Here is a 20,847-nt window from a genome sequence, read left to right as displayed (position 1 = left end):
GAACTTCATTAAAAATAATAATTTCAACAACAATGCTTACCGGAACAATTCTAGTAACAACTATAGGCCATATCCTTATAATAATGGCAACGGCTATGGTAATTCTTATGGGAATTCTTACAACAATAATAGGAACACACCCCCTGGACTTGAAGCCATGCTTAAAGAATTTATTAGTACACAAACTGCTTTTAACAAATCTGTTGAAGAAAAACTTGGGAAAATTGATATACTTGCTTCTAAAGTCGATAGTCTTGCTGTTGATGTTGATCTTTCGAAATCGAAAGTTTTGCCTAATGAGAATCATCATAATAAAATTGGTACTACAGCAAATGCCATTCAAGTTAGAATTAATGAGAATATAAGATTAATGGCTGAACTGCGTGCTAGGTGGGATAGAGAAGAAAATGAAAAACTAGCTAAAGAGAAGAATGTAGCTAAAGTTTGGACCATTACCACCACTAGTAATGCTAATGCTACACATGTTGCTGCACCTCCTACTAATAATAATAAAAGAATTGGTGTTAGCAATGTTTCCACTTCTAATGCAAAGCGCGAGAAACTGCCTGAAACTGCTAAAACTGCTGAAACTGCCTGTGATAAAGCTGCTGAAATTTTTTCCAACATTGGGGATGATGATCCCATTGCTTTAGATTATAATGGTTTGAATTTTGATGATTGCCACATCTCTGAAGTTATAAAGTTCTTGCAAAAACTTGCTAAAAGTCCTAATGCTAGTGCTATAAATTTGGCTTTCACGCAACATATTACAAATGCTCTCATAAAAGCTAGAGAAGAGAAACTAGAGAGCGAAGCCTCTATTCCTAGAAAGCTAGAGGATGGTTGGGAGCCCATCATTAAGATGAAGGTTAAAGATTTTGATTGTAATGCTTTATGTGATCTTGGTGCAAGTATTTCTGTTATGCCTAAGAAAATTTATAATATGCTTGACTTGCCACCGCTGAAAAATTGTTATTTGGATGTTAATCTTGCTGATCATTCTACAAAGAAACCTTTGGAGAAAGTTGATAATGTTCGCATTACCGTTAACAATAACCTTGTCCCCGTTGATTTTGTTGTCTTGGATATTGAATGCAATGCATCTTGTCCCATTATATTGGGAAGACCTTTTCTTCGAACTGTTGGTGCTATCATTGATATGAAGGAAGGTAATATAAAATATCAATTTCCTCTCAAGAAAGGTATGGAACACTTCCCTAGAAAGAGAATGAAGGTACCTTTTGATTCTATTATGAGAACAAATTATGATGTTGACACTTCGTCTCTTGATAATACTTGATACACACTTTCTGCGCCTAGCTGAAAGGCATTAAAGAAAAGCGCTTATGGGAGACAACCCATGTTTTTACCTACAGTACTTTGTTTTTATTTTGTGTCTTAGAAGTTGTTTACTACTGTAGCAACCTCTCCTTATCTTAGTTTTGTGTTTTGTTGTGCCAAGTTAAGCCGTTGATAGAAAAGTAAGTACTAGATTTGGATTACTGCACAGTTCCAGATTTCTTTGCTGTCACGAATCTGGGTCCACCTCCCTGTAGGTAGCTCAGAAAATTAAGCCAATTTACGTGCATGATCCTCAGATATGTACGCAACTTTCATTCAATTTGAGCATTTTCATTTGAGCAAGTCTGGTGCCATTTTAAAATTCGTCAATACGAACTGTTCTGTTTTGACAGATTCTGCCTTTTATTTCGCATTGCCTCTTTTGCTATGTTGGATGAATTTCTTTGATCCACTAATGTCCAGTAGCATTATGCAATGTCCAGAAGTGTTAAGAATGATTGTGTCACCTCTGAATATGTTAATTTTTATTGTGCACTAACCCTCTAATGAGTTGTTTCGAGTTTGGTGTGGAGGAAGTTTTCAAGGATCAAGAGAGGAGTATGATGCAACATGATCAAGGAGAGTGAAAGCTCTAAGCTTGGGGATGCCCCGGTGGTTCACCCCTGCATATATCAAGAAGACTCAAGCGTCTTAGCTTGGGGATGCCCAAGGCATCCCCTTCTTCATCGACAACATTATCAGGTTCCTCCCCTAAAACTATATTTTTATTCCATCACATCTTATGTGCTTTTTCTTGGAGCGTCGGTTTATTTTTGTTTTTGTTTTGTTTGAATAAAATGGATCCTAGCATTCACTTTATGGGACAGAGACACGCTCCGCTGTAGCATATGGACAAGTATGTCCTTGGTTTCTACTCATAGTATTCATGGCGAAGTTTCTCCTTCGTTAAATTGTCATATGGTTGGAATTGAAAAATGATACATGTAGTAATTGCTATAAATGTCTTGGGTAATGTGATATTTGGCAATTGTTGTGCTCATGATTAAGCTCTTGCATCATATGCTTTGCACCCATTAATGAAGAAATACATAGAGCATGCTAAAATTTGGTTTGCATATTTGGTTTCTCTAAGGTCTAGATAATTTCTAGTATTGAGTTTGAACAACAAGGAAGACGGTGTAGAGTCTTATAATGTTTTCAATATGTCTTTTATGTGAGTTTTGCTGCACCGGTTCATCCTTGTGTTTGTTTCAAATAAGCCTTGCTAGCCTAAACCGTGTATCGAGAGGGAATACTTCTCATGCATCCAAAATACTTGAGCCAACCACTATGCCATTTGTGTCCACCATACCTACCTACTACATGGTATTTTCCGCCATTCCAAAGTAAATTGCTTGAGTGCTACCTTTAAACAATTCAAAATTTATTACCTCTGATTTGTGTCAATGTTTTATAGCTCATGAGGAAGTATGTGGTGTTTATCTTTCAATCTTGTTGGGCAACTTTCACCAATGGACTAGTGGCTTCATCCGCTTATCCAATAATTTTGCAAAAAGAGCTGGCAATGGGATTCCCAGTCCCAAATTAATTAACAAAAATAGACACTCCTCCATGGTATGTGATTGTTGGACGGCACCCGAAGGATTCGGTTAGCCATGGCTTGTGTAAGCAAAGGTTGGGAGGAGTGTCATCATAATAAAACTAAAATAAAAAGGCACTCCTTCATGGTATGAGATTGTTGGCAGGCACCCGAAGGATTCAGTTAGCCATGGTTTGTGAAAGAAAGGTTGGAAGGAGTGCCACACAAAAATAAAATAAAATGGGAGCCGCTCTTTGAAGGTTTGTCTGGCAAGGGGGTTAGAGTGCCCACTACCATTCGTTGACAACAACAAACACCTCTTAAAATTTTACTTTTATTGCTCTTTATATGTTTTCAAAATCAAAGCTCTAGCACAAATATAGCAATCGATGCTTTTCCTCTATGGAGGACCATTCTTTTACTTTCAATGTTGAGTCAGTTCACCTATTTCTCTCCACCTCAAGAAGCAAACACTTGTGTGAACTGTGTATTGATTCCTACATACTTGCTTATTGCACTTATTATATTACTCTATGTTGACAATATCCATGAGATATACATGTTATAAGTTGAAAGCAACCGCTGAAACTTAATCTTCTTTTGTGTTGCTTCAATGCCTTTACTTTGAATTATTGCTTTATGAGTTAACTCTTATGCAAGACTTATTGATGCTTGTCTTGAAGTGCTATTCATGAAAAGTCTTTGCTATATGATTCACTTGTTTACTCATGTCATATACATTGTTTTGATCGCTGCATTCACTACATATGCTTTACAAATAGTATGATCAAGATTATGATGGCATGTCACTCCAGAAATTATCTGTGTTATCGTTTTACCTGCTCGGGGCGAGCAGAACTAAGCTTGGGGATGCTGATACGTCTCCGACGTATCGATAATTTCTTATGTTCCATGCCACATTATTGATGTTATCTACATGTTTTATGCACACTTTATGTCATATTCGTGCATTTTCTAGAACTAACCTATTAACAAGATGCCGAAGTGCCGATTCTTTGTTTTCTGCTGTTTTTGGTTTCAGAAATCCTAGTAAAGAAATATTCTCGGAATTGGACGAAATCAACGCCCAGGGGCCTATTTTTCCACGAAGCTTCCAGAAGTCCGAAGACGAAACGAAGTGGGGCCACGGGGTGGCCAAACCCTAGGGCGGCGCGGCCCCACCCCTGGCCGCGCCGGCACTGTGGTTTGGGTCCCCGTGCCGCCTCTGACTTGCCCTTCCGCCTACTTAAAGCCTCCGTGACGAAACCCCGGTGCACGAGAGCCACGATACGGAAAACCTTCCGCAGACGCCGCCAACGCCGATCCCATCTCGGGGATCCAGAGATCGCCTCCGGCACCCTGCCGGAGAGGGGAATCATCTCCCGGAGGACTCTACGCCGCCATGGTCGCCTCCGGAGTGATGAGTGAGTAGTCTACCCCTGGACTATGGGTCCATAGCAGTAGCTAGATGGTTGTCTTCTCCCCATTGTGCTATCATTGTCGGATCTTGTGAGCTGTCTAACATGATCAAGATCATCTATCTGTAATTCTATATGTTGCGTTTGTTGGGATCCGATGAATAGAGAATACTTGTTATGTTGATTATCAAAGTTATATCTATGTGTTGTTTATGATCTTGCATGCTTTCCGTTACTAGTAGATGCTCTGGCCAAGTAGATGCTTGTAACTCCAAGAGGGAGTACTTATGCTCGATAGTGGGTTCATGCCTGCATTGACACATGGGACAGTGACAGAAAGTTCTAAGGTTGTGTTGTGCTGTTGCCACTAGGGATAAAACATTGATGCTATGTCTAAGGATGTAGTTGTTGATTACATTACGCACCATACTTAATGCAATTGTCTGTTGCTTTGCAACTTAATACTGGAAGGGGTTCGGATGATAACCTGAAGGTGGACTTTTTAGGCATAGATGCAGTTGGATGGCGGTCTATGTACTTTGTCGTAATGCCCAATTAAATCTCACTATACTCATCATGATATGTATGTGCATGGTCATGCTCTCTTTATTTGTCAATTGCCCAACTGTAATTTGTTCACCCAACATGCTGTTTGTCTTATGGGAGAGACACCTCTAGTGAACTGTGGACCCCGGTCCAATTCTCTTTACTGAAATACAATCTACTGCAATACTTGTTCTATTGTTTTTACGCAAACAATCATCTTCCACACAATACGGTTAATCCTTTGTTACAGCAAGCCGGTGAGATTGACAACCTCACTGTTTCGTTGGGGCAAAGTACTTTGGTTGTGTTGTGCAGGTTCCACGTTGGCGCCGGAATCCCTGGTGTTGCGCCGCACTACATCCCGCCGCCATCAACCTTCAACGTGCTTCTTGGCTCCTCCTGGTTCGATAAACCTTGGTTTCTTTCTGAGGGAAAACTTACTGCTGTGCGCATCATACCTTCCTCTTGGGGTTCCCAACGAACGTGTGAGTTACACGCCATCAGCGGGCTCCATGGCGTGCTCCTCTTTGAAGCGCCCCGGCCACGCCGGGCTTGTGGGCGCGTTCGACGGCTGGCTTCGGTCGCCGGCGACATGTGCGCCCGCCGCTCGGCGATGAGGACGCGCGTTTCCGGCCCAGGAGGAGGCGGCGGCACGGCGTAGCCGGCGTTTGACACGTGCCACCCCTGCGGCAGCTTGAACTGCAGCGACACGGGGATGTGCTGCTAGTATATCACGTTCGCCTCGTTGTACATGAGTTGCAGCGATCGGAGCCCGCCGCTGCCGCTGGCCTCGACATTGTGCGTCATCGCTGGGTTTTTCGTCAGTAGGTGTTTCACGCGCCATCTGCGAGAATGGCAGTGGCAACGGCTAGGGTTGGAAGACGGGGAAGAAGAGAAGTGCCAGAGAGGTGGTTTTATGGACGGCAAGCGGACGAGCGTTGAAGGCGCATGGAGAGGTGGGTGGACGCCGCGTGGCTAGCCGCGTCCCTCGTCGCCGCTTCAGTTTCCGAGCGAGAGACAATTAACGCCGATGACCAATTTTTCCACGTTGTTTTCACACCTTTTGCCGGCACGGGGTTATCTGCGCTTTTATTCGGGCACACCGTTGTGAGGGAAAAAAAAAAAAACCCACCAAAACCCTATCCGGATCGCTATGTGGGTTCACATATCCGCAGCTCCCTTGATGGCTCGTCTCTGCTTCTCCTCATCCATTCTAAGTTCTAACTTAACCATCTTCTGTTTTCCACCCAAATTTGTGCAGAGATCTTAATCGGCCTGGAAAAAGCAAGGGCGCAGCAATGGAGCTGGTGGTGGGAGCTTCGGAGGCGACGATGAAGTCCGTCATGGCTAAGCTGGGCGGCCTTCTGGCCCAGGAGTACACCCTGATTAGGGGCGTCAACGGCGACCTCCAGTACATCAACGACGAGCTCGCCAGCATGCAGTCCTTCCTCCGCGACCTCGCCACAATCAGCGCCGGCGGCGGGCAAGCCCAAAGCCACGGCCACCGGATGAAGGACTGGATGAAGCAGATCCGGGACATCACCTACGACATCGAGGATTGCATCGACGACTCTGCCCACCGTCTCCACGGCCTCCGCTCCGACATGTACTGCTACTTCCTTGTCAACAGCGTCTATGAGGTCCTCACATGGTGGCCTCGCCGGGACGTCGCTGCCAAGATCTCTGTTCTCAAGATGCGGGCGCAGCAGATCGGCGAGCGGCGGGAGAGGTACGGCGTCAACAACCCGGAGACTGCCGGCGGAACCGAGGGACCTCATGCTGGGCACAGCACTAGCGCTGGATTCGACGCTGCCGATAACCAGGATGCAAGCCTTCAGCTTGTGGCGATGAAGGACCCAGTGGGAGTGGAAGACCACATGAAGGAGCTGGAAGAGTGGGTGACTAACGACAAGAACAGCTGCGGCGTGCTCTATGTTGTTGGATTCGGAGGGGTGGGGAAGACCACCATCGCCACGGCCTTGTTCACGAAATTTGGGGACCAATTCGATCACCGCGCGATGGTCACCGTGTCTCAGAGCTCTGACATCAACGCTGTTCTGACCAGCATCAAGAATCAAGTCATGCCGCAGTCCAGCAGCCAGAAGCAGGAAGGCGCTGAAGGTGTATTCGGTCGGCTCAAGCAAGGTGCCTCCGCATTTGCAGCCAAGTGCTGCAGCGCCGGCACGTCAGAGGAAACGCGTGGTGAGACGAAGCTAGATCAGCTCAAGAAGGACCTCAAGGAGCACTTTGATAACAACAGGTATATAGTACACATCCAATCCGTATTGCCTTCTCTGACCAAGTAACATGATGTATTTGGTTGATTCATGTATCTACTCTAGCTGATCCGTGATTGTAATAAGTACTATCGGAATTTTGGTGATTTGACACTTTGGTTTAATAAAGCAAGCCGTGTGCATCTATTGATGCAGAGGCTGGGGCTATGCTCTTTTATCTAAAAAAAACATGATGTAGTCAATTGTACCGGATAGTACTTCTTACTGTTTCTGTTAATGACATAGTGAGTACATATCATCTGGGGACATGGATTAGTTCTGAATCTTCTGATATACATATGCATTTCGCTAATTGATTCATAAGGAAAACAACATATTTGGACCATGGAATTTGCCACTTAGATCTTTTCGTCCTACCATGTTAGACAAGAATTAGACAGTCATTTAATAATTCAGAAAAGGATTATAGATATTCTGGTCCCTCACTCTCTGCTTGCACTTTATATTTCATTTCTTGCAGTTACTTGGTCTTGATTGATGATGTTTGGTCTGCAACAACATGGGACCAGATCAGAAAGTCGCTTCCTCCAAGTAAGCAACGCAGCAGAATAATAGTTACTACACGATTTCAAGCTGTTGCTACAACACGTAGAGGAGAAGAAGGTGATCATACTCGTAAAGTTGTCCCTCTTGGCATTGAAGAATCTGAGAAGTTATTCAAGCAGGCCTTCTTTGAATCCAAAGGAAACAAGGTTGATAAGGTTCCGAAGGAAGTCTGGAAGATGTGCGGGGGCCTGCCTTTGGCCATAGTTACCATGGCCGGCCATGTGGCCTGCAACCCAAACAAATCAGAGGAAGAATGGTTGAAGGTTTGTAAATCTCTGTTTCCAGAGTCAGGGAAGGATCATGGGAAAGATGGTAGGAAAGACCTTACCCAGGAGGAAGTTGGTAGGATTGTTAGTCATTGCTACAATGACATGCCTGCTGACATCAAGACTTGCTCTCTGTATTTGAGCATATTTCCGAAGGGCCAAAAAATCAGCACAAAGCGTTTGACACGGAGATGGATAGCTGAAGGCTTCGTTGCGGAGAAGCAGGGGCTGAGTGTGGAGGATGTTGCAGAGACATATTTCAATCATCTCATAAGAAGGAAGATTATCCGACCAGTTGAGCACAGCAGCAACGGAAAGGTGAAGAAATGCATAGTCCATGACATGGTTCTTGAGCACATTGTAGCGAAGGCAAGTGAAGAGAATTTCATCACTGTCGTTGGTGGTAACTGGCTTATGCCGCCACCTAGCAGCAAGGTCCGTCGCCTATCCCTCCAAGAAAGCGATTCCAAACGTGCAAATGATACAGAGAAGATGAACTTGTCTCATGTCCGCTCACTTACCATGTTTGGGAGCTTGAACCAACTGCCTTCCCATTCGTTCAAGTTTGGAATTGTACAAGTCCTGGATCTTGAAGGCTGCACAGGTTTCAAAGTGCATCATACAGAGGAGATATGCAAAATGCTTCTTCTAAAGTATCTCAGCCTTCGAAGAACCGACACTAAACAGCTTCCAAAAGCGATTGGAAAGCTTGAGAACCTTGAGACTCTGGACATTAGAGAGACAAATGTTGTTGAGTTGCCTAAAACTGTATGCCAGCTTGAAAGGCTGGTAAACATACTTGGTGGGGATAAAAGAACAAGAAGGGCATTAAAGCTTCCTGAAGAGTTGAATAAGAAGAAGAAAATGAAGGCCTTGCGCATACTCTCTGGGATTGAGATTGTTGGGGGATTGGCGGACCTTCATCATTTGACTGAGCTGAGGAAGCTTGCCATCTTCAAGCTCAGCACCATGGGCGATGATGCCAGTTTCAAAGATTTAAGCTCCTCTATCGAGTACCTTGGTGGCTACGCTCTACACGCCCTCATAATTGATGACGAGTCATCCAAGTTCATCAAATCACTGGATGATATGTCATCACCTCCAAAATTCCTTGTTGCCCTTGAGTTATCTGGCAAGATGGTTCAGCTCCCTGGCTGGATGACACAACTGAGTGCTCTCAGCAAGTTAACCCTTTCAGTAACAGCTCTCCGGACAGACAACTTGCTGCTCCTTAGCAACCTAGAGTCACTGTTCTCTCTCACCTTCTCATTCAGGGCAGAGAAGCAGGATTCGGAAACAATGACCATTCTTGCAGAAAACAAGCTGTCGTCTGACGGAGAGATCACTGTTCCAGGTGCTGGATTCAAGAGCCTTAAGCTTCTCCGCTTCTGTGCTCCTCTGCTTCCAGTACTGAGCTTTTCAAAGAATGCCATGGCAGAGCTCGAAAGGCTTGAGCTGCGGTTCAGCATGCTGGAGGGCCTTTGCGGCGTGGAAAACCTTGCGGAACTGAAAGTGGTGCATTTGATATTGGACGACAAAGACGGCGAACATATGACCAAGATGGTACAACGCGAGGTGGAGGGAGCAGTGAAGAGGGCCGATGGCAAGGCGCCCAAGATAATCCTCGACCAGTGACTTATGGAAAGTATGCCCAACAGTGGTGCTTTGTGGGTCTATGTAAGTTTGAAACTCATCACATTCGTATCTGTTATCTGCCACTACTTGTGCAGTTGTGCTTTACCTATGCAAAGAAGGATGATGCTTCCCCAGTAACAGCTCTCGAGACGGACAACTTGTTGCTCCTTAGCAATCTAGAGGCACTGTTCTCCCTCAAATTCTCATTTAGGACAGAGAAGCAGCACTAAGAAACAATGGTGATTCTGGCGGAGAACAAGCTGTCCTCAGATGGGGAGATCACATTTCCAGGTGTTGATTTCAAGAGCGCAAAGCTTCTCCGCTTCTGTGCTCCTCTGCTGCCAGTACTGAGCTTTTAGAAGAATGCCATGCCAGAGCTCGAAAGGCTCGAGCTGCGGTTCAGCATGCTAGAGGGCCTTTGTGGCGTGGAAAACCTTGCAGGACTTGAAGTGATGCATTTGACATTGGACGATAAAGACGGCGAGCATATGACCAAGATGGTACAACGCGAGGTGGAGGTAGCAGTGATGAGGACCGGCGGCAAGGCGCACAAGATAATCCTCGATCAGTGACTGATCCAAAGCAAGCCCAACAGTGGTGCTTTGTGAGTCTCTTTAGGTTTGAAACTCATCTCATTCTTACCTGTTCTCAGACATTACCTGTGCTGTACTTGTGTGTGTTCCATCCGTCATGTTTATGCGTGCAGGAAGGCTGATCATCAGTAGCATGATCTTGCAGATTTCGTGTAAGAAACTGGCATGTATCAATCTCTGGACAACTGATACCAGAATTTATAGTGTGTACAACACAGTGTTGTAGTATATGAAAGTCCATATGTTTTATGTATTCGTTCCCAAAAAACAGCAACCAGAAGTCTCCAAAAGGAAACAAATCTGTAGATGTCACCGTAAGAAAAGATGTGTTAGAATAACATTTGATCCAGTAAGAAAAGATATGTAGATGTCACCGTAAGGAAACAAATCCAGTAAAGCATCTGGTTGTAACATTTGATCACTGGCACCAGCTATTTTTTACTGGTGTGAACAAAACTCTGGGAGCATGTTCCATGGAAAAATAAGAGAATAGTTATGTACTGATTGTATCCGTAGCTGGAGATCTGATACAGGAAGTTATCAAGTGTTCAACATGTTGTAACATGAAGGTCGGCACATGTGTTTTCTGTATTTGTTCCCCGAAAGTCAGCAACCAAAAGCAAACAAGGGGCTGTTTGAATTGTGGTTGGCACTCACCATATCAAAATTTTGGCATTAACTGGTATCATAGGCCAGCGTTTGGTTTGAAGCCCAACTTTCTAAGCCACGCCAAAATTTTGGCGAAATAGGGGTGGACGAATCGGTCGCCAAAATATTTGGCTGCCCCTGATTTGGCGTGGCGGGGTGGGCATAAACCAAACAGCCCCCAAATCTACGAATGTCACTGCAAGTAATTGATGCAGTGAAGCATCTGGGAGGGTCATATTTGATCAGCGGCACTGGCTGTTTTTTCACTGGGGAAAAAAAGGAGGCAACAACTGTAGGGCAGAATGCACTGCATGCATGGCTCCCAGTGAACAGACTGCAGTGTTCACAGGCAGCGAATTAACCAAAAGCAAGCATGAATCCGGTTGCTGGACTTGCCTGGATCTGGATGGATGTAGGCAACCACTGAGAACATGGATATTCGGCAGGTTGCAAGTCGCCCTCAGCAGCCTGGGTGTGGCGGCATTAGTTTACTGCCCACCGGTGAATAATTGTACACATGGAATTATCCAAATGCAGAAACGATGGAGAAGTTGACGCCCGAGCGATGGAGATTGGGCGCACGTGCTCGCTCGCTAGTCTTCCAGCTTTGCTCGTCAAAAACTAATAATACAAGGGTGAACGCAAAGATGGAGGTCAGCAAAATGAGGTCAGCTTTGGACTACAATATGGAGTAAGTAAGGTTCATGTAGAGGCAAATTCTGATAGACTGCTATGCCAGTGTAGAAAGGGATGCAACTCACAATGTATTGATTGGGTGCATATGGCATTACATATATAGGCCACGTCCTCGACTATACAAGGAAGGAGGCGGGCCCAATAATAAATACAAAGATATGTATCGCTATACATAACTACAGAAGATACACATCCGGATATACAAGGATATGTATCTCAACACCCCCATGATCGAAGCGTCGCCTGGTCGAACGCATAGACTGGACCGGAACTCCTCAAAAGATGCCGTAGGGAGACCCTTGGTCATAATATCCGCAAATTGTTGGGAGGTGGGCACATGAAGTACTCGAATGTGTCCAAGGGCCACCTGTTCCCGAACAAAGTGGATGTCCAGCTCAATATGCTTGGTGCGGCGATGGTGGACCGGGTTGGCGGAGAGGTAGACGGCGGAGACGTTGTCGCAATAGACCACGGTGGCTTTGGCAACAGGACATGAGAGCTCAACGAGGAGTTGCCGCAACCAGGAGACCTCGGCAACCGCGTTAGCAACAGCCCGGTACTGCGCCGGCCTTTGGAGCGAGAGACCGTGGGTTGTCGCTTAGACGACCAGGAGATGAGCGAAGGTCCGAAGTAGACGCAGTAGCCAGACGTGGAGCGACGCGTGTCGGGGCAGCCTGCCCAATCGGCGTCCGAGTAGGCGACGATGTCCGTGGCGGTTGAGGCGTGGAGGGAGAGGCCGAAGTCCATGGTGCCACGAATGTAGCGGATGATCCGCTTGACCGCAGCCCAATGAGGATCCCGCGGAGCGTGCATGTGAAGGCACACCTGCTGGACAGCATACTGTAGCTCGGGGGGGTCAAGGTGAGGTACTGCAGGGCACCGACGAGGGAGCGGTAAAATGACGCGTCCGTGGCCAACGAACCATCCGTGGCGGAGAGCTTGGATTTCGTGTCGACAGGCGTGGCCACGGGTTTGCAATTAAGCATACCGGCGCGGTCCAGGAGCTCGTGGGCGTACTTGCGCTGATGAAGGAAGAAGCCGTCGGTGCGACGTACGACCTCGATGCCGAGGAAGTAGTGCAGGGGCCCCAAGTCCTTGAGGGCAAACTCAGCGCGAAGACGCTCGGTGATCTGTCGCAGGAGGTCCGTGGAGCTGGCCGTTAAGATGATGTCGTCGACGTAGAGCAGCAGGTACGCGGTGGTGGCGCCATTGTTGTACGCAAACAGCGAGGCATCAGAGCGGGTGGAGCGGAAGCCGAGTTGGTGAAGAAACGCTGCGATGCGCTGGTACCAGGCGCGTGGGGCCTGCTTGAGCCCGTATAACGAGCGCGAGAGCAGGCACACATGATCGGGGTGGGCGCTGTCGATGAAGCCTGTGGGCTGCTGGCAGAAGACCTGCTCCTCGAGATGGCCGTGAAGGAAGGCGTTGGAGACGTCCATCTGGTGCACAGGCCACGCACGGGAGACCGCGAGCTGAAGGACTATGCGGATCGTCCCGGGCTTGACAACCGGGGCAAAGGTGTCGGTGAAGTCGACGCCGGCACGCTGGCGAAAGCCACGAACCACCCACCGCGCCTTGTGACGGTCGAGAGTACCGTCCGGATGGAACTTGTGCTTGAAGACCCACTTCCCGGTGATGATGTTGGCGTGAGGGGGTCGGGGAACAAGCGTCCATGTCTGGTTCCGCTGCAGGGCGTCGAACTCGTCCTGCATGGCCGCAAGCCACTGCAGGTCGCGGAGAGCAGCCCGGGCAGAGGCGGGCAGGGGCGATGGCGTGGATGGTGAAGGCGCGGAAGTCGACGCGGTGCAGACGTACTCATCCGAGGGGTACCGCGTACTCGGGACGCGAATCCCTGCACGGGCGCGCGTGAGGGGCCCCGTGGCCGGCGGCGGAGGAGGCGGAGGCGGAGCCGGAGACGAGGCGTCGCTCAGCAAAGACGGCGCGGCGCCCGAGCTGAGGCTCGAGGGCGACGCAAGCGGCGTCGAGGAGGATGAACCCGGTGAAGGCGCGTCGCCGGCGAAGACGGCGCGGCGCCCGAGCTAAGGCTCGAGGGCGACGCAGGCGGCGTCGAGGCAGGCGTCGGCGCGGGTGTCGGCGTGGGGTCACCCGAGACATGGCTCGAGGGTGACCCAGAGGGTGGCGAGGCAGCGCCCGAGCCAGAGCTCAAGGGCGCGGCGGAGGACGACGAGGCAGTGCCCGAGTCCGAGCTCGAGGGCACTGTAGCCGGCGGACCTGCCGGGGCAGGGGGTCGACGCCGGGGACCATTAGTAGGCGAAGGAGGAGTGGCGACCACCTGTCTCTGTGCAAAAGGAAAGCAATGCTCATCAAAGTACACGTGCCGGGAGGTGAAGACGCGGTCAGAAACCGGATCATAGCAGCGGCCAGCGGTAGCCTTTGGTGTTAGCCGGGTAACCGAGGAAAACACACGGAACGGAACGAGGGGCGAGTTTATGAGGAGTGGTGGCGGCGATACTAGGATAACAACGACAACCGAAAATCCGAAGACCGTCGTAGGATGGAGGGGAACCGTAAAGGAGGTGATGAGGTGCATAGTTCCAGCGGGGACGACACGGACGAAGGTTGACAAGTAGGGTGGCGGTGGCTAAAGCATCAGGCCAAAAGGTGGGGGGAACATGGCTGTGGAATAGGAGTGTGCGGATGCAGTCGTTGAGGGTGCGGAGGATACGCTCGGCGCGACCGTTTTGTTGGGACGTGTATGGACAGGTTAGACGGAAAATAGTGCCGTGAGAGGAGAGTAGGGTGCGGACGGCGACATTGTCAAACTCTTTTCTGTTGTCAGTTTGTAGGCCGTGGATGGGGCGACCGAACTGGGTGGAAACATAGGCGTAGAAGGCTGTGAGAGTGGTGGCGACATCAGCCTTTTTACGGAGGGGAAACGTCCACACAAAGTGAGAAAAATCATCAAGAATAACTAGGTAATAAAGAAGACCAGAATTACTTGGGATAGGAGAGGTCCATACATCACTATGAATTAACTCAAAAGGAAAAGACGCAATTGTGGAAGACTGACTAAATGGAAGACGAACGTGTTTACCAAGACGACACGCTTCGCAACTATGTGAAAACTGTTTAGTAGATGAAAACGAAAAACCCCTCATTATTTGGTGAAGCGTGTTGGCACTGGGATGTCCAAGACGAGCATGCCAAAGATCAACGCCTGCGGAGAGAGCACGAGGTGCGGCGCCGGGGGTGGAAGGCGACATCACCGGATACAAATCGCCGGGGCTCTCACATCGATGGAGGACCATCCGGGTGCGGGCGTCCTTAACAGAAAAACCAAAAGCGTCAAATTCAACAGTCACAGAGTTGTCACGAGAAAGAGTTTTAACAGAGACTAAATTCTGAATAAGCTGGGGAGACACAAGGACATTATTAAGAGACAGTGGTTGAGAAGTAGAAGGAAAATTAGCAGAACCAATATGAGAAATAGGAAGACCGGCACCGTTACCGACAATGATGCGAGACTCGGTGGAAGTGGGATAGAAATGGGAAAGGTTACCCGGGTGAGCGGCCATGTGAGACGAGGCGCCCGTGTCCATAAACCAGTTGCCGCCACCGGCGTAAGAGCCAGGTGCGGGCGCCTGTTGGAGTGCCGCGAAGAGCGCCGGGTCCCATGCGGGCTGCTGCGGCGCGTAGGGTGGTGGCGCGACGTGGTAGGCCGGGGCGTAGGGCGGCGGCGTGGCGGTGAAGGCCGGGGCGTAGGGCGGTGTCGCGGTGACCCCCGTCCATGGGTTGTAGGCGAAGGGGTTGCTGCCGTTGGAGACCAACGACATGACGACGCGCGCGCGGGGGACGACGACGGCGCGGGGGTTGGAGAGGGAGGCGCGGCGACGACGACGCGGAGGACGGCGACGGCGCGAGGGTTGGGGAGGGAGGCGCGGCGACGACGACGCGGGGAACGGCGACGGCGCGAGGGTTGGGGAGGGAGGTGCGGCGACTGCAGGTGCGGCGGCGGCGCGGCGTGAGAAGGAGCACACGCGGCGGCAGCACAAGGGCGGCGGCGGCTAGGTTAGGAACGGTAGGTGTCTGATACCATGTAGAAAGGGATGCAACTCACAATGTATTGATTGGGTGCATATGGCATTACATATATAGGCCACGTCCTCGACTATACAAGGAAGGAGGCGGGCCCAATAATAAATACAAAGATATGTATCGCTATACATAACTACAGAAGATACACATCCAGATATACAAGGATATGTATCTCAACAGCCAGCATCGGCACATATGCATTTCTTTTTTTCGAAGAGGGAAGAGACGCCATCCCCACCGACTGATAATATGCACGTATGCATGATCTCCAGTCGACAAACAGCGCGGCCTTTACAGCTGAATAACTTGAACGGCCTGGTGGTTGCATTGTTTGAGAAGAAGCTGAATCGAACTTCGAGTCCTTAAGCTTGAACCCAGTGGTTGAGAGACCGCACGCCTTTTCCGTGCAAGGCTCTCTTCCTTGACAGCAGAGAATTGCATTTGCATATATGCAGCAGAAGAGGGAGGTGTGGATGGAAATGACTGTAATAAAACACATGGAAAAATCCAAGTGGAGAATGCGGACAATGGCGTGCTCGCTGGTCTTTCAGCCTTGGGCGTCATAATCTAATACAACAAGGGTGACTAGGCGAATGCAAAAGGATGTCAGCAGAAAGCGAGGGCGAGAGAAACCGATCACGCACAAGACGTAGAGCCAGACAGAGCTCGAGGCAAGATCGATTTGCATCTGACTCGTCACCAATAAATAAACAGAGAGGTGACACACTGGTACCTATACTTTTACCACCGCATCTCCCTCTCCGCTGCTGCTGCTGCCTCCCTCCGTCGGACGGATTTCCCGCCGCCATGCTCCCCTTCACTGCTGTGCTGCACCTCAGGTACGTACGCTCCAATTTCTGCTAATTAATTGAACCAACCAAATGGTGCAGTCTCTTCTCCCTCCATGGAAAAGGATCGATTCAGTGCAATGCAATGGCTCATTGCTGCAATCTTTTGGCGTTGCCAAATCGCTGCCTGTCTTTCCTCGATGCCATGGGATTCATCATGGGCAGGATATTAACACTAACCGGTCGCACTTAGAGCACCTAGTTTGCATACCAATAGAGGGATTACGGGTTGGTCGGTGAAGTGGTAGCAGGATGCCGTGGTCGTGGAGGAAGCCCATGGATGCCGTCGGTAGCTCTCATCTTCCCATTGCTTTAGGACACACTTGGGATCGGTCTAGGGTTTTAGGGTATGTAGTTGAGCTGTATAAAATGTATCTATGCTCTTGGTTAGCCGTGCTCCAATCAGAGCGATACGAACATTTGTTCGTGACCCCTTCCACTTAACGTTACCTTTTACCCGGTCAGAGCCTAGATCAACCAGCAGTTGATACTTTAACACCAACAATTGGGCCAGCGCATACGGTTTGTAGAATCCAGCTACAATTAACACCTTCAAAACACCATGGAATTCTTTGGCTTCTCGAAACCAGCTTTTCCTTTTCTCTTTCTTTCTCTTAGTTTTGGGTTTTCTCTTTGAGTTCCCTATACATCTTGTACCCTCTTTCTAATATCAACGAAAAGCAGACCAGACTGCCTTTTCGTCAAAAAAAATTCCTACCTTGTGATTGTTTCATTTTGCCGAATCAGCATATATATGCTTCATTCTGTAAAGCGTGAGGTACAGGGTGGAAGCCACATTGCGAACAATGAAGCTATCTCTTTAATATTACTCTGTCTCTAACATTTCAAACATAACAAAATAGCATACTATGTTCATTTTGACGAATAAGTATATAACTTTAGTCAAAATTCAAAGCCTACTAAGTTTGACCAAATATATAGAAGAAAATATCAAAATTTACAATATTAAATAAAACACTATAAAAATATATCCTATGGTACATCTATTAATATTGACTATGACTGGGTATCGTAAACATCATATTTTTGTCCATAACATTGGTCCAATTTAGAAATCGTTAATTATTGGAAAAGAGGTAGTAGTAATAATTTATTTATGTTGGGCAGACAGACATGGACACCGGCGCTGGCACTGCTTTGTATCCTCTGCATCGATGCAAAACTATATACCTGGTATACACTTCCTCCATTATTGGTGACCGACTTTAAAATATATGCAGATAATGTCCAATCTCCTTAACACTGTAAACCATTGATGAGTGCATGCAGGTGAGGCATGCCCAGGGTGTTCATAATGTGGAAGGCCACAAGGATGTTAGGGCATACCTGTCACCTGCGCTGCTTGATGCCCAACTAACCCCTCTGGGCTGGAGCCAAGTAAGATTTCTTGTTCCTTTTTTCGTGAATTGATCCCCATGAATTTCACTCAACGAACACATAATGATGATTGGAAGTGTCACTCAACTTTTCTCATGCGGTATTTTCAAGTTCCATTGATGTTGATTTTTATATTCATTTGTAGGTCGATTGCCTTCGAGAGCATGTGACAAAATGTGGACTAGCAAAAAAGATTGAGTTGGTTATTACTTCGCCTTTATTGAGGTATAGTTTTCCTTGACCTTCGATCTGTTCTTCTTGTACATATTTCAGTGTTCTGGATCTTCTTCTAAGCATTTTAATGCTTGAGAAATTGTGTTTTCCCGGTGTTGGAGTTGCATTGATGCTTATTATCTCAGGCTTTCAGCTACTACTATAAATTGTAGCCCTGCATAAAACCTTCACTAGATTGTTCATGACTATATTTTCTTAAACCTAGACGATTCAGTGATAAACCGACTTTGCCAGACCAATGACCCATTTTTTTGCCAAATATTCCCTGCTCGTGGGCGGTTCCATCCAGGTCTGTTGCAACAAAACGCATGCATATAGGGGATGATCCCATCTAATACACGTTCTAGTTTGCAACCAAACACACGCTTAAACCTAGACTAGATTTAGTGATTGGCAGTGAATACCAACAAATAGCTTCAATTCAAAAGCACAGTTTAGGGTTCGAGTCAGAACTGTGCAGCAATAGCTTCATGGTTGGCGTAAAATTATGAGATATATGTGATGTACATCCTTGCAAGAAGCTTGACTTTTTTTTCCAAGGAGAGTGTACTTTTTTTTTGTACACTTAGCGGACATTCTTGCCGTCTGCAATTACATGACACATGTGCATAGAATCTAGCACAGATAAAGTTCAGTTTCAGCTTTCATTTAGACCCTTGGTCATGCCCCTCATGTCAATGGCTACTAATTCTGCTTATCTAGCATATATATTATTGTCAAAACTCCTATGATAAGCCATATGATATAATATGACAGTGCATTGCAGTAGTATGTAATTACCAAATGAGCCTCACAGTATTTTACAACTGTTGTCGCAGAACTATGCAAACTGCAGTAGGGGTCTTTGGTGGTGGGAACTATACTGATGAAGTAAGTGGATCGCCGTTAATGGTAGAAGGTGCTGGACACAGTGGACGTCAGGCAATTTCTAGTTTAAACTGCCCACCATTTCTTGCACTTGAGGCCTGCAGGGAGCGCTTGGTATTTCTCTCACAAAGAACACGAATAACACATGAGCAATTCTTTGTTAAGAAATACATAATGATGCTATCATCATTTACATTGGTTATATTAAATAGTCTATTTGTTACAGTTGAAGGAATAACTTATTCAGCTTACTTTGTTCTAACTTCTAAGTTTAATACCCCCATGTGAGGAGTAGTATGCCTTCTGTCTCTGCTTTCCCCTAACAGTAATGCTCTGTCAGACAAATTTTCTTTATATTTCATTTTTTCTATTTGATTTCAAAATGCAGGGTGTTAATCCCTGTGACAAGAGGAGCAGCATAACAAAATGCCGCACTCTCTTTCCCGCCATCGATTTTTCTTTGGTATGTACTAATTCATGAGAATGGTTCATGCATCATTGTCGTAATGGTATTTTAGTATGCGTGTCCTTTCGCCCTTTGCAGATAGAGAATGATGAAGATGTGCTTTGGGAACCAGATGTCAGAGAAACACGTGAGGCTGTTGCTGCTAGGGGCATGAAGTTCATTGATTGGTAATTTTCCTTTCTATAAGTTTGATTAGTGCCTTCCATTATTGTCTTCAGAATACAAGCCTAATTAATGATCCGGTTATACATTCTCGAAAAAAAATGATCCGGTAATATGGCTATGAAACAGAAGTATATCAATAATACTCATCTGCACGTCATATATACTTTTGATTCTCATTTTGTATCAATCAAAACAATTTGTTCACCCAAACAACCAATTCATTCAGGGCTCGCCCGAACTGGCAGGGGTCCATCTTCCTAGCAAATTATGTGAATATCCTCTTCGTTTTCACCTATGACGTATGGACTGGTAGGCGGAAGCTGACCCAGTCACATATGTCACTTTATCGAAAAATGTCACTTTACTTGTTTTACAGAAAAACTAAAACCAGTGTTGAAGGATTATGGACTGCATTGGATTTACGTTCTGCCCAGAAATTTTATTTGTTTAGCTTGACTAAATTAAAGTATCCTCGGATGTTCTTGCAGGTTATGGACAAGAGAAGAGAAAGAGATAGCCATTGTCAGCCATTGGGGTTTCTTGCGTCACACCTTAAACATGTACGGTAAAGAGTGTCATCCTACCGTAGCACAGGAACTGAACAAGCAGTAAGTATTTTCTCCTTGGTAGATGTCAACTAATTAATCAACCCATATTCTGCAAACTTATGTTGCTGCGAGAGCACAATATTTGCAATAGGTAATCATTCGAACTTGAAACCATACACAAGTATAAACAAATTGGTCTGTTTTTTTCTTTAAGGAAAAAAGTTGTGTATTCTTCGTCTTGAGATAGAATTACGATACTGTTTGAGAAATTCTTCTGTCTTGCATTAGGCGCTAAAAGGTTCAAACCAAGGTTGACTACATCATCACTTGAGCATGTTGCTAACGTTGACTTGGTTATATACAGGTTTGCCAACTGTGAGCTCCGGTCGATGGTGTTGGTCGACAGAAGGTCAGTGCTTATTTTTGTTTCATTAGCAGTTGATGCTTTGTTTTTCTATAATGAGGATTCGCTTTGCAACACTGCAGGATGCTTGGATCCGATACCCATACTTGCAATTTCCCTGGGATGGACGTTGGCGAAGCTAGCAAGAACTGAGCACGTTGGGAGCACATGGATGTCTTCTCTTATTAAATCCCAGTTCTGGCTGACAATTACTGTGTACAAAATAACAAGCCAATCAAATACTACGAGATAGAATAAAATGCCTACAAGTAAGCATGTTGTCTGTCTTGTCGATCTCAGGGTAAAGTTGATTTGGACATCATTGAAAACATGGCC

The 20,847-nt window shown here is 46.8% G+C and overlaps 2 protein-coding genes across 3 annotated transcripts; both read left to right on the top strand.

Moving 5' to 3' along the window:
• The first annotated feature begins 5,984 nt into the window (after positions 1-5,984).
• LOC127331048 (disease resistance protein Pik-2) lies at positions 5,985-10,431 on the top strand. Its single transcript, XM_051357127.2, has 2 exons — positions 5,985-7,105; positions 7,603-10,431. The coding sequence occupies exons 1-2, from the start codon at positions 6,144-6,146 to the stop codon at positions 9,587-9,589; spliced, it is 2,949 nt and encodes a 982-aa protein (XP_051213087.1). The 5' UTR covers positions 5,985-6,143; the 3' UTR covers positions 9,590-10,431.
• Positions 10,432-16,194: 5,763 nt separating this feature from the next.
• Positions 16,195-20,794, top strand: LOC127331046 (phosphoglycerate mutase-like protein 1). 2 transcript variants are annotated; one of them, XM_051357125.2, is made up of 10 exons: positions 16,195-16,421; positions 17,563-17,624; positions 17,721-17,828; positions 17,974-18,053; positions 18,881-19,043; positions 19,318-19,392; positions 19,474-19,562; positions 20,049-20,168; positions 20,473-20,517; positions 20,595-20,794. In XM_051357125.2, the coding sequence occupies exons 2-10, from the start codon at positions 17,565-17,567 to the stop codon at positions 20,662-20,664; spliced, it is 810 nt and encodes a 269-aa protein (XP_051213085.1). In that variant the 5' UTR covers positions 16,195-16,421; positions 17,563-17,564; the 3' UTR covers positions 20,665-20,794. The 2 variants fall into 2 exon arrangements, with proteins under 2 accessions (XP_051213085.1, XP_051213084.1); XM_051357124.2 differs by having other exon boundaries at positions 16,196-16,421; positions 17,559-17,624.
• Positions 20,795-20,847: the final 53 nt, after the last annotated feature.

This window comes from Lolium perenne, chromosome 2, assembly GCF_019359855.2.
Source record: "Lolium perenne isolate Kyuss_39 chromosome 2, Kyuss_2.0, whole genome shotgun sequence".
NCBI classification, from domain to species: domain Eukaryota; kingdom Viridiplantae; phylum Streptophyta; class Magnoliopsida; order Poales; family Poaceae; genus Lolium; species Lolium perenne.
The sequence above is the reverse complement of the archived record's forward strand: the minus strand, read 5'-3'. Positions and strand labels throughout refer to the sequence as shown.